The sequence below is a fragment of the Delphinus delphis genome, chromosome 14 (assembly GCF_949987515.2).
Source record: "Delphinus delphis chromosome 14, mDelDel1.2, whole genome shotgun sequence".
NCBI classification, from domain to species: Eukaryota; Metazoa; Chordata; class Mammalia; order Artiodactyla; family Delphinidae; genus Delphinus; species Delphinus delphis.
In genome coordinates this window covers 43,671,376-43,684,736 of record NC_082696.1, presented here as the reverse complement: position 1 = coordinate 43,684,736, position 13,361 = coordinate 43,671,376, and the positions used below count along the sequence as shown (strand labels likewise).

General features: G+C 40.5%; 1 protein-coding gene across 1 annotated transcript in view; it reads left to right on the top strand.

The window, feature by feature from the left end:
* NT5DC1 (5'-nucleotidase domain containing 1) overlaps positions 1 to 13,361 on the top strand; it is a 120,393-nt gene that overhangs the window by 4,206 nt on the left and 102,826 nt on the right. The window contains exons 2-6 of the mRNA XM_060030061.1: positions 1,585 to 1,676; positions 3,087 to 3,158; positions 5,331 to 5,437; positions 10,701 to 10,780; positions 12,191 to 12,272. Of these exons, the coding sequence (XP_059886044.1) occupies positions 1,585 to 1,676; positions 3,087 to 3,158; positions 5,331 to 5,437; positions 10,701 to 10,780; positions 12,191 to 12,272 (433 nt within the window). The remainder of the gene's footprint in view (positions 1 to 1,584; positions 1,677 to 3,086; positions 3,159 to 5,330; positions 5,438 to 10,700; positions 10,781 to 12,190; positions 12,273 to 13,361) is intronic.

Genomic DNA, 13,361 nt, shown 5'->3' with positions numbered 1-13,361 from the left:
CAGGCAGGATCATGATGTGTATTTTTTGTTGTCCGTAGTACTTTGTACCTGAGTGACTAACCCCAATCCCCAGCTTCAGCTGTGTGCCCCCCTGGACTTGGATTGCCCTCTCCCCGCTGGATTCACCCAGCTAACTGCTCCATCTTGCAGGTGTCAGTGTGTACATCACCTCCTCAGGGAGGCCTTCTCCTACAACTCTTTTTTTTTTTTTTTTTTTGTGGTACGTGGGCCTCTCACCGTTGTGGCCTCTCCCGTTGCGGAGCACAGGCTCCAGACGCGCAGGCTCAGCGGCCATGGCTCGCGGGCCCAGCCGCTCCGCGGCACGTGGGATCTTCCCGGACCGGGGCACGAACCCATGTCCCCCGCATCGGCAGGCGGACTCTCAACCACTGCGCCACCAGGGAAGCCCTCCTACAACTCTTGCTGTATCTATTCTCGCTTCCCCCTTGTGCCATTCCAATGCTATCAAAACCTGTCATGGGTTAACATCTGGAGAAGGAAGGTCAGGTTGCTCAGTGTGTCTCCTTGGACACTCTTCAGTCTCAGAAAACCTGTCATTTTGTTGTTGTTGAGAATGAAAAGATCTGTCAGCCATCAGCAGAGCATTTGTCTTTGTGCTTGCTTCCAGAGGCTTCCTTTTTCCTGTTTCCTTAGCTTTTCTTATGGTGGGAAAAAACGATACTCACTTTGTCTGATGGAGGTACCGTGATTCCTTCTTTAGAGTACCTGCCTGGTCCCTATGTGTATTTCTCTTTGAGACTCCCCTGTGTCAGATGACAAAAGTAAAATAAGGTAGTAAGTAATGAGTTTGATGTCTTTCCTTTGGAGAAGATAATCCACAGATTGGGAGAGTGCAGTGCCCCACAAGCAGTGGAGTACTCTCCCCCAGAGATTTTGGGCAAGACCGTGTTTTATAGAGTGTTAGAAGAGGCACCACAGAAATAGGGCATGATTGGCTAGGAGGTCAGGGATTCCCTGATAGGCACTGCAGGTCCTGTTTTCTAGGGTGAGGTAAGCGAGCTAAAGCTGACGTGGAGGATTGTGATTGGTGTATGTTAGGTCTCCTTGACAGGGGTTTTGTGTAAGCGCACACTGTCTTAGGTTTAGATTTGTGACCAGAGCTGGGCCAGTGGGGTGGCCTCCATTTTGTGGGGCCCAGTATATGAATTAGCATTATCAGCCGCCATGGGGCCTTTCTAGCAAGGGTGGATGGAGGATGGATGTGATGATAGAGTGGTCATTATGTTTATCCTCTGGAGATCTGTTAAATCAGTTTACAAAGCTTTGTCAAGTCTTAATGATCTCCAACCCATTAGGCTTTGGGAGTAAGATTAATAATTGTCCTTGGTGGTATAATTGTATGCTGATGGAATAAAAAAGACACAGCAGCTCCCTGGGGCTCTCAGGAGTGGGTAAATTGCTGGGGACGGAGTGTTAACCTGCAGAGCTTCACAATTACAGATACTACAGATTCCCTCCCACCTGTCTCATGACTGATTCCATTAGGTTTTCAGGTCTCTGAAGCTAAGAATGAATAGTGAATTTTACATTTAATCTGTCTTTTTTCCTTCTTTTTATTAACAGCTCATTTATAATAGCTTTGCTCAGTTCCTGGTCAAGGAGAAAGGGTATGACAAGGAATTGCTCACTGTGACTCCAGAGGACTGGGATTTCTGGTAAGCAGCTTTTTTAAGGTCAGCACATTCCTTCTGATTTTTAATTATTGTGGATAAAATTTTAATGCTTCCTCTGCTATGGAAACAAAGTGAAATGTGAAGTTGAGTCAAAGGACAAAATGCCTTCTGTATTAAAAAGTTTTACGTTTGATGAATTAAAGTCCTTTCTACTTTAAGACTTGTTTAAGTATGAAAATAAGCTAAGAGCATATGTGACTAATTTGTGTATTTTTACATGGTTTAAGTCTGTCGTTATTAAGAGTTTGAGAGGTTATTAAGAGCTGTCTAAAATTTACATCTTTTATTAAAAAATTTTCTTTTATTGCCCTTCAAATACAGAACTGTAAGAAAAGAGGAAATCATCATGTTTTGAATAAGTGTCTGAATTGGGACATTTGTTTTTCTGTAATTGGGTAGATACCCCTATGTCTGAGACTCTGACTGCTTACTCCCTTCCTGGCTTAGGAGTCTCAACTTTCCAAGGCTTCCTTTGTCCTTCTTCCTCATTTAAACAATAAAACAAACAAAAGTCCTATTAAACCACTTTAAATTGTTCGGTTGAAAAATAACAGTAGTCCTGAAACGCATGAAAAATACATACAGAAATAATTCTGGAACAACAGAGTTCATCTGTTCTACATTCTTCCAGTGTTTGGTTAGTCCTTTTTGATCTATCCCTTTTAGCAAACGAAGAAACAGAAATATTTTACTGTATGAAACCACCGACTCTGGAAATTTTACTGTGGACCAAAGTAAATAATGTTTCTAAAGTACTCTGTCGTTATCTTTTTAATTCCCTTGGTGTTTGGTGGCCGTTTTACCTTCTTGCTTTTATTACTCATGATAATGAATCTGTACCCATTTTTCTTCCCAAATCCCATAAGTCTTTTACAGTGAACAACCCAAAACTTAGTATTTGACTTTGTTTTAGTGGTTTTCAATAGTATGCGTAGTCCAGAGGGCTAGTTCTTATAACCCGACCTAAACTGAGGCAGATTCTAAAGAGTACAGAAAAGATTCTGGCCAAGATCTTAACTTGTAGAATACAAATGTGTGTTTGTGTGTGTGTTTTATTTAATGGAAAGCATTTGTACATTTTAACAGAGGCATACAATGGTGTTTATTCTTTGTTCTCTGTGAGTTTTTTTATTCCTTTTTTTAAAAGCTCAAAGATTTTAGACACTGAATATGCTGTCCTTGGTTTGCCCACATAACAGTTTTCTTTATGTACTTGCTCTGAGGATGATATTTAATTTTAGAATTGATATTCTTACTTGTTTGATTAACATAGCATTCACTTGGGTGGGAGAGTCCTTTTTTAGCATTGTGAGTTTTTTGAAAATATAAATTTTTATTTCTTGGGTTAGGTAACTATGTGAATTGACTGGTAATCAGAATTTTCTATCTCAGTTGCAAGGGCTTGGCATTGGATCTGGAAGACGGGAACTTCATTAAACTTGCAGATAATGGCACCGTGCTCAGGTAATAAAATTTAGTTGTGAAGTCAAAGCTTCACTCTTTCCAGGACATTTTATTATCATATAGCATTTGATAGTTAAGGTATGGGTTAAAGAAGATTATTACTTTAGTCAATCAGATGGCAGATTATCTATGTGCCTGCGTGTCTTTGTGTGAATCATTTGAGCCGTTTAAATATAAACCTGGAAGCATTAGATTGAAAGGTCTAATTCTTTAAATTTAGCTCATCAGAAATATTTTCAGGAAATACAGTAGAATGTTAATAAATTCCTTTATGTCTTTGACCACAGAGCCTGGGAATTATATTGTGCTAACCTGGAGTAAAATTGAAGCTGTCTTTATTAAGGAAGAAGGAGAGAATGGATGTTGGGTGGGGATTGGTGGTCTAGGCACACCTCTCTTTCTTCCCCCATTTATCCAAATTCGCCCCCATCATGCAGGACCCATGTTGTGTCTCAGCTCCTTCTGGAAGTGTTTCTAGATTGTTCCAACCTTCATAAGTATCTCCCCCCCTCCCAAACTTAGTGCTGACTCCCTTTCCTTCCCTCCTCCTAGGGTGAGTCCAACACTTTGAGTATTAGTAGGAGTAGGGCAGGCAGTTGAGAAGCAGCTGCCATCGCTGCCCTTAGTCTTACAGAGGGTACCATGGAGTGAGCATCTATTTTCCCCCCACTGCTGACAGTACAGGCAGTTAACGTGGCTGTGCAGTTGTACGATTTATGATTTATGCTGACATGGTCAGAGTTCACGAAGAGGATGCTCAGCACAGGTTACCCCTTGTACACACTCTCCCTTTGGGTACATCATTCTTTTTGCACAGTACAGACTCACACTCTACCCCAGACTGGCCCCTAAGGTGTAGCTAGCTAGGCCAGGTGTGGTTCCACTTCTGATTATTTTATAATTCATTTGCATGTTTTTTCTCAGGCAACTAGAGATAGAGTGTGTGTATTGATTTGTGTGTGTACACCACACACACAGAATGCAGCTTTGACCATGACGTTAAATGCCACTTTCAGATTCTTACAGTGTATTTGGCTGTCTTCAATCACGGTTAAAAGAATGGAAAACATTCCACAGTTTTGCTTCTTTCTTTTATTGTCACGTCTGTCTGTTGGTCCCCATTCCCAACACCCTTTTCCCAAGGTCTGACCGTCTCCATTCAAGTTCTGGCCAACCTGCAGCTTCTCTTGAATTTACAAGGTTATGTCCTTGATGCCTGCTTTCAAACAATACAGTAGATTCCTTTTCTGATCGTATTTCTTGCTCAAGGTTCCTCCACCCTTACATATAGTAGCTTTTATGTAAATATTAACTTGTTTATAAATAGGATCCCGATTATGATTTTCCTGCATTTGCCCTTCTTATTTCATTTCCTTTTCCTTCATTTTGCTTTGCTACCACAATATAACACCAAGAGAAGACTAATAATACTCCCTAGCATTATAATTTCTCAAAGTAAACAACGTAAAGTATCAACTGTTTCTCTACAGGGTAAGATTCTCTTAACCAGGCCCAACGGATACAAAAGCAGTATTTCGAGTACAAAAAATAGCTACCTTCTTGTCTTCCTGTTCCAAGTTTTGCCCCATTTGTCTTGCTGTTTCCCATTGTGTTTTTAGCTCTGTGGTGTCCTTGAGTGGCATGTTACTACCCCACCTTCATCTTCATAAGTCCCCTGTGCTCACAGCCGCTGGCCCTGGGTGCCAGGCACCTCCCTGCTCCTGCGGGCCTGACGCAGCTCGTGCTCTGACTGCTGCTCTTTCTTTCCTGCTGCCAGCCCAGCTTCCCACCCAGTCCCTGCAGTGTTTCCTCATTGTTCCAGCTAGGCTAATCTTATCTGCGTGGTTAATTGACAGCTTCTTAGGCAAGAAGTCATCATATTTCTTCCAGAGAAATTGTGGTTTATAGTATTGGTCCAGGGCAACTGCCACAGCGTTGACCTCAGAGTGAGCTGCCCCTGATCACTTTGCTGGTTGATGGGTGACATGGAGAAGAATAAGAGCTGTCAAGAGAAATGCCATATAGGACCCTAAATGGGGAAGTCATCCAGTTGAAAACCTTTTTTGTAAAAATCCTTTCATAGTATCAGGGTGAATTAACAATAACAAGGCTGGAGGAGGGGGTGTTCAGGAGAACCACTGATGAGTCACGTGCCTTATCTCCCCAAACCAGGGCAAGCCACGGCACAAAGATGCTGGCTCCAGAGGTGCTGGCGGAGGAGTACGGCAGGAAGGAGTGGAAGCACTTCACGCCAGACTCGGGAATGGCCTGCCGGTCAGGTATGGGTCATGTGTGGGGCAGCACTGCCATTCCCTCCCCTGTTGTTTTGGACCCTGAGCCTGGGACGTCAGGACACAAAGAAGACCCTCCTTGCACCCTGCTGGCCAGGACCCACAAAGGACCTGCTATGGTTTCATAGGGATAGGATGTATTTTTTCCCACGTGTCTGATTTTCTCTTTGGCAGTTGGTTCTGTTTTATTTAATGTTCTGTTGATTCACCTTTCTAGTTGCACTTGTTCTGGAGTAAAGAACAAGGAATAATACATTCCTTATTCTGTATTTTTATCAATTTGTTACATGCACAATCCTTACTTTCGTTTCTCTGTCCCCCGCTTCTCCCCACATTACTCATCTCTCCTGTTTTCTAGAGTTCTTTTCTTTACTGCCATTTCTAGTACCTTCTGCCTTTGGTTTTTTTTCCCCTTTATTCCAAGTGGTTTTACACATTTTTCCAACTCTCTTTAAAGAGCTTCACCGTGAGTAAACATGAAAAGATTTTTCAAAAATTATTTATAAACAGGGGTGTGCATAAATTAGTAAAGAATCATTAAAACATTATTATAAACACATGGACCTTATTAAAAGTCCTGATTGTTAGTTTTTCATTTGTTCTAATTTTTTTTTGCCATTTTCTCCTACACTACAGTTTTGAAATGCACCTGTTTTCATTTAGAAAATGTAGTAACCGGAAAACAGTTGGAGTTATTCCTTATTACTGTTGTGTTTTTGTTTATTACATTTGCTATCTTTTGGGGTTTTTTTTAATTATTATTGTAGTGAGATGAAAATGTCAGGAAATGTGTGTTATCTTGATAAAATAAGTTGATAGGAAAAACTGAGGTTTCACCTTGGGGTTGGGTATAGAATGCTTTCACACATCTCAACTCAGAATAGCTAGAAGTTAAATGGATGGATTTCCTTTTTACTCAAGTGATAGGGAACGCCTGTTGTCTGTCCAGATGTAGGCAGTTGTAAATACACGTGAACAACACGGGTTTGAATTGCTCAGATACACTTATACGTGGATTTTTTTTCCATAGTAAATACTGCAGTGCTACACGATCCACAGTTCATGGAACCCGTGGGTGTGGAATTGCGGGTAAGGAGAGCTAACTATAAATTATACTCAGATTTTGGGCTGCATGGAGGTCAGAGCCACGAACCTCCCCTCCCCACATTGTTCATGGGTTAACTATAAACTCTTCCCTTCTCCCAGAAAAGGTAGGCACCCAGCTAAGTGTTTTATTCTGACATCCATTCAGAAATCGGGAGTATTTTAAAGAAGTAAAGTATTTCCCAGCTACAAAAGAAAGCATTCACCCAACACGACACGCCTGTTTACCCACTGCTCTGCCCACTAGAGAGCAGTGCCTCCTAGAATCCAAAGCTTCCTTGTGGTGCGTAATATACGCAGGATCAAGACTTCCTTGTGGTGCGTAATTTATGCAGGAGCGCTGCTCTGAGTATGGTCTTGGAGTTTATTTACTCCTAACTGGGCTGGTTAGGGAAGTGTTTCCACTCCAGGTGCCCAGTGATGGGGCTGTGACACATAAATAGAAGCCTACTGTTTCTGCAAAATAGTAAGAGAAAGCTAATGCCTTTGAAACATAACACATTTTTTCTTAATGTAGAGACATAAAAGAAGGAAAAAATGGCCTGTGATTCCAGTTAAACTTTGTTTATACTAAAAAAAATAATGGGAGCATATGATCAGGAAATGTAAATATTATAGAAAGAAGTAAAATGAAGAGTAATTATTTCCAACCCCTGTCCCCCACAATCCCCTTTCTCCGAAGCTTATTTTTTTAAGTATACAAAAAGGATCATACTTTTTCTGTACTTCGCTTTTTTTCATCTACATCTTGGAGATTCCGTCACAATAGCACAAAGACAGATGTACTTCATTCTTTCCGATGCAGGCATGCTCTGCCATCCAGGGCCTACATCGTGATGTATTTCATCAGTGTCCTCACATTGGACATTTATGTTGTGAGCGGTGTTTAACCATTACAAACAAGCCTGCAGTGACGTTTTCATACATGTATCATTTGCACTTTTGTAAATATATCCAGGGTAAGTTTTTAGAAATATAGTTGCTCTACGGATATGTGGGTTTAAAATATTGCCAAATAAGGCCTTTATTTTCAGGAACTCCAATTGATTCTTTATGGGCTACTTCTTTCTACAATGAGTATATTCGTGTTCAGAGTTAAGCAGAGAGTTGTAAAGTACAAATCCCTACCAGTACACTTAGGGAATTTGAAGCACTGATGGACACAGACATTTTATTGACAGGTTATTTGATAAGCACTTCTCACGTGGTTGCCTTGGCATGAGTATGGTTTTTCTTACCAGCCAATTTCCAGAGAGCAAGTCCTTTTGATCTTTTTCTTCCCATACTGGTAGATTATGCAGAAACAGCTTGGTCTAGTGGAAATCACAAGGCGCTTGGAGCCAGACGGTCCTGGTTGATAGTAACTCTGTTACTTGCTGGTTAAAGTGATGTGGTCAATTACTCAGCCACTTTTAGCATCCCTTTCCTTATCTTTAAATGGAGATGATATCACTTGTCTGCAGGAGACGTGGGAACTTACACTATCATGAATTGTTCTCTTCCCCTCAGTCATTCATATGCCTTTGTTCCTCCATCACTAAGAGAACACAGGTTTGCAAGGCTGAGGTGTTGGCAGTGGGTTTTGGTGCAACAGTTTTTCTGTGTGTAAAGCTTAATGATTATAGGACTCGATCTTGATTCAGAGGCTTGTTCTCTTGAGCTAAATTCAGTAATCACCTCATTCCCAGTGAGCTGTCTGCCCTCTAAGGAGGTGGAGGGCCAAAGCTTTCATGGGCACAGTCTGTGAGTTTGATGTTGGGAGAGACATCGAGAGCAGCCTGGCACTGTTAACATGTCACAGCTGCACAAACCCTGTTATGTCCACGCGGTGGTCATCTAGCCCATTTTTGATAGTCGAGTGACATCAGCCCCTTGCCTTGAGGATGGAAGTCAATGCGTCCTTCTCATCCAACCCCTGAGCTCTTTGATTAGATCCTCAACCAAGGCTCATAATCCGTATTTCAACTCATAAACTGAATTTCATCTATTAATGCCCACAAAAGGAGAAAAAGGGGAGGGGAAAAGCAAGGGTACAACGATGACACACCTCCTGCTCCCACAGTGCCCAAGACAGCTGGCTGTCTGGTTCAGGCAGGTCACTCTGGTGTCACAGGCCAAGAGGTTAGATACAGTGCAGGTTAGTGAGCCTTGGGAACCGGTGCCCACTGTCTTGGTCCCTGCAGCACTGGAGTGTTTGGTCTCATAGCATAGCAGTGTGGGCAGAAGCGTACATGGAATAGCTTCTCCCTTTCCTCCAAATTCCCGCTTTTCCTCACGCTGACAAAGACATCTTAACCTTTCTTGGGAATGAAAATGAGTCTGAGATGTTCCCACAACAATTTCAGCTGTGAGAGAGTAAAAAACAGGAAGACTATGCTAACCAAAATATTCTTAACTGAGGGAAAGGACATACAAACCTATGCAACCATTTTGTGAATTAACAGAACTTTGACTTTATTCCTTATATATCCTTAATAATTTGACATGAAGACGTGAGGGGCATTAAGTAGCATTTAAAGGGATAGACATCTGGCCCTTGCAGAGAGTTTTCTCCTAATTCACCCGTGACACTTCTTCATTCCAAAATATAGTTGACGCTTGAACAACTCAGGGGTTAGGGACACTTACCCTCGTGAAGTCAAAAATCTGAGTATAACTTTATGGTCGCCCTCCCTACCTGGGGTTCCTCCCCATCTGAGGTTCCACATCTGTGGATTCAGCCAACTGCAGATCACAGATCATGCACTGCTATAGTATTTACTATTGAAAAAAATACATGTATAAGTGGACTCATGCAGTTCAAACCCATGTTGCTCAAGGGTTGACAGTAATCCGCTCTATTTTTAGATCATTCATTCAACAAACATTTATTGAGTGCCTGCAATATGCTGGACATTGTGCTTGGTGGACACTAAGGAACCAGGCAGCTGTGTTGCATAACCTCATACACAGCTTACAAATGGGAGGAGTGGGGACTCAGAATCAGGCAGTTACCAATACTCTGCACAAGAGTAATTATGACCATCTGAAAAGTACTTTCTTAACATTAAACTGAAATCTGACTCCATGTATTGGTTCTGTTGGATTCCTCCTTGTACCGAGGGTTCTCTAGAGGACTCTGAGGTTACGTTCCCCCTCAGAGCAGAGCGGTTGCTCCTGATCGCAGTATGCGGGAGTGAGATAGCTGTGAGGGTGTGACGTGGAAGGAAAGAACAGCAGGAGCTGGATTCCACCGGGACTCCTGAGGAGAAGTGCAGAGAACACCTCTCAGAGCTGTCAGTCCAGGGGACAGGAGGCTGGAGCATTCGTTCACTGGCTCCTGACCCTGTTGACTGAGGCTTGCCGTGTGGGCTCCAGAGGCTCTCAGAGAAAGGGAATGGCACAGGTGAGCTTGAGGTAGGATGCTGCTGTATAGCACAGCTGTGGCTGGGGTCAGCCGCGGACCAAGGGGATGTGATATGGGTCCTCAAAAGCGTCTGCCCGGGCACAGCAGAGTCAAAAATGACATCGGTGCCAAGGAAGGGCTGAAGTTTAATTCTACCCTAGGGCCAAACAGGATTAATCAAATCCCTCTCCTCCCAGAGACCCTAGAGTGTGCCAGGCCTGTGCTTCCGAGTTTCTCTAAGATAAGCACACTGTGTCCTCACGTGATCTGATTTTTTTATTCTTCTCTTCACCCTGGCTGTTCTTAACATTGTACTGAAGTTTGTCTGAAATTGTATGAAGATTGAATGCGGGGCTCTAGGGGACCAGAGCACAGATTTGCAAAGGCACTGTTGTGTGGAGCACTTCATTGTATTCCAGTGTCAGGTTGATGATAATTCAGTGACATTGATAATTTAAATTGTGACTTTTTCATAATCTGTTTCATATTTGGGATATGGTCTAATTTTCACATTAAAAAAATAAATATTTTTTAATAAAGTGCTTAACTATGGATATCCTTTTTTAACTTTCTTGTAGTAGCCTTGTAGCTGAAGCCTTCTTTAACAGGTGATGATAGGCTGTAGTGGAGTGATTCTGAATTGAAATAAAAGCCCCTTTAAGTAGCGAAACCAAAATCTAGTCTCTCTTCAGCCAAGTTTCTGTGTATGTCACATAAACGAGGCATCAATTTGTTCCCAGTTTAAATTTTTGTTCTTTTTAGGAAAATATTATTTTTATGATAACTACTTTGACCTGCCTGGAGCTCTTCTGTGTGCCAGAGTGGTGGACTCTTTAACAAAGGTGAGTGGGGACTCATTTTTTAGAAACTGTGCAGTGTATTTAGCTATAAATCAGAGGACTTAATTATATATGTCTTTTGAGTTGAGATTTTACTTAGTTTCCTCTTTGTGGTTTCAGAGGTGACCGAGGAGGAAAAACATAGAGTATTTGGTCAAAATATTTTTGGAAAATTAAATAGTGACCATCCCTTCTCCCTCCCCGACCCCACCAATAATCAACCTGTTCTGCAGCAGGGGGTGCGATAGTCTAGAAAAAGAAAATACCAAACCTGCGTATGGAAAGAATATTTCTTGGTTTCATTAGCAGAATTTTTAAAAATAAATAAAAGAAATTTAAGGAAATTCCATGTGTCCTTTTAAGCATTGTAAATAGTATAAAACCAGAAAAATGAGGTGAAATTTTTAAATTCATCATTCTGGGCATAGTTTAATGCATATAGACTTTTTCCTTATCCTATGTATCAGGATTAAATAGATCTCTGGTTATATCAGTTTATACCTAGAGTTTAGGACCTATGAACAGAAACTGGTTTTATGGCAGAATCACTTTCCTTTTTGCATATATTGTCTTTAAAAATCACAATGTTAATGTTTCTGATAGGACTAGATAATGGTTTATTTTTGAATCAGAATTAATTTGTATGTTTTTGAAAGTTTCTGTTGAGCAATAGTTCTGGCTTATAGAAGTTATTATGAGATGGAGTCAGTCTCTCATTTTATAGTGATTATATACAAATGCACCAGTCTTTAAATTGGACTTTATATAATTTAATAATATCTAGTAGTTGGTCTTTGTTTAGATAGAAGGACACTGGTTAATGTTTCCAAGGAAGCACAGGGTGATAACGTTGTAGAATTGTTTACTTGCTTTCTGGTTTAAAAAAAATCTTAGTAAAAATGATTTGAATTTTGGATTAGGAACCTCCTTAATAATAGAGACTTGCTCCTCTTTTATACTGAAACTCAAGTAAATGTGCACAGAATTCTACAGTAACCAGCTTTTGAGGTTTTAAGGCTTCAGGTCTCTTAGCTCCACTGATGCCATGGTACATGAAGTGACACATTCTGGTACCTCACAGGCTATAACATTGTAGATTTGCTCATGTGTTAAAACTATTCTATAATGTTTAGATTTTATAATGAGTGGAAATTTTTATTTTATTTGGGTTATGTGAGTTATATTAATATTTAGTCATATGTATATATCTCTGTATCAGTGATTTGCATGGAAGATTTCTTTCTAAAATCACATTTAGAAAAACGAGAAGTTTTTATCTGTTATGTTTTCTAAAACATGAATCCCTATTTTACAATACAGTGATATTATAGTTGTTTGTCAGGTGTTTTCTGTTATGCTTAAAAACAAAACTATTACATGTATCACATTTGGATTTTCTTTTTTCTTTCGCAGAACAATGGTCAAAAACCATTTGATTTTTGGAAGGACATAGTTGCTGGTATACAACATAATTATAAAATGTCAGCTTTTAAAGGTGAGTAACGTGAAGAGAGACTTTAGATGTTTGTTCAATGCTGTGTATCTAATGAATTACTTAGAAGTTACCTATTTTTCTGTGTTCCGTAATTAAGATTTAATTTGGTTTTAAATATTGCCATAAAGTTGATACTGGTTATATTTTAAGAGGTTCTTTTATTCATTTCTGTTTCGTGGCCATAATGGCCAGTATCCTAAGATATGCCGTCTTTTACATGCTTACCAATAGGGTCATTTTGTGGGTTCCCCAGAATTTGCTGTTTCCTGGCTTGGGAATGAAGGTTGGTGACACTTGTAATCATTAGTATTGTAATTATAGACAGATAGGGAAAGTGAAAATTCTATTCTTATTGCTTAAAAACAGGACCGGCTCACCTAGAATGGGAGCAGAGATATCACCAACCCAAGCCTAGGGTTTTACGGTTCCATCCACAGGTTTGCTTGGGTTACACAGAGCGATTGCTTCTAAGGAATTAAGACATGCCTTTATAGTATGTTACCCTGATTATTTGAACCAGAGTGCCCTAATTCAGCCAATGGGCCGATGGCTGCTCAAGAGCAGTGTTTTTCAGCTGAGAAAAATGTTGCCTTTTGATTGACATAAAAATTGCTTGCCTTCCTTTTAATGTAGTGTAAGCCATCAAAATAATCCTAAATGTTATGACTAAAAACATGTCAAGGTAATAAATAGTAACTACAGAATATTTATTCAGACTACATATTTCTCTGCTGCCTCCTTCTTTCCTTCCTAGAAAAACATCACTACGTTTGGGTGATTGTCTTACTTTTCTAATCCCAGCCACCAGCCCTTCACCCTGGCTTGTAGATCACATGTGGTTGTTTGATAGCTATTCACAGTCCACACTGAGTGCTTGGGTGTGTGGGAATGCCCATCTCCGGTAGGAGGGCATAACCATGACACCTATAAAAGCTACCCACCACTTTATCATTTTACTTTTTATTAACTTTGTAAAATGAAAAGCCTTACAAAAATGGTTGAGAATAGCAAATTGCTGGTGTCAGATAAATTCAGCATAATAATCTATTCATGTTATTTTATTGCATTGTAAATAAGGAGTAGATAAAA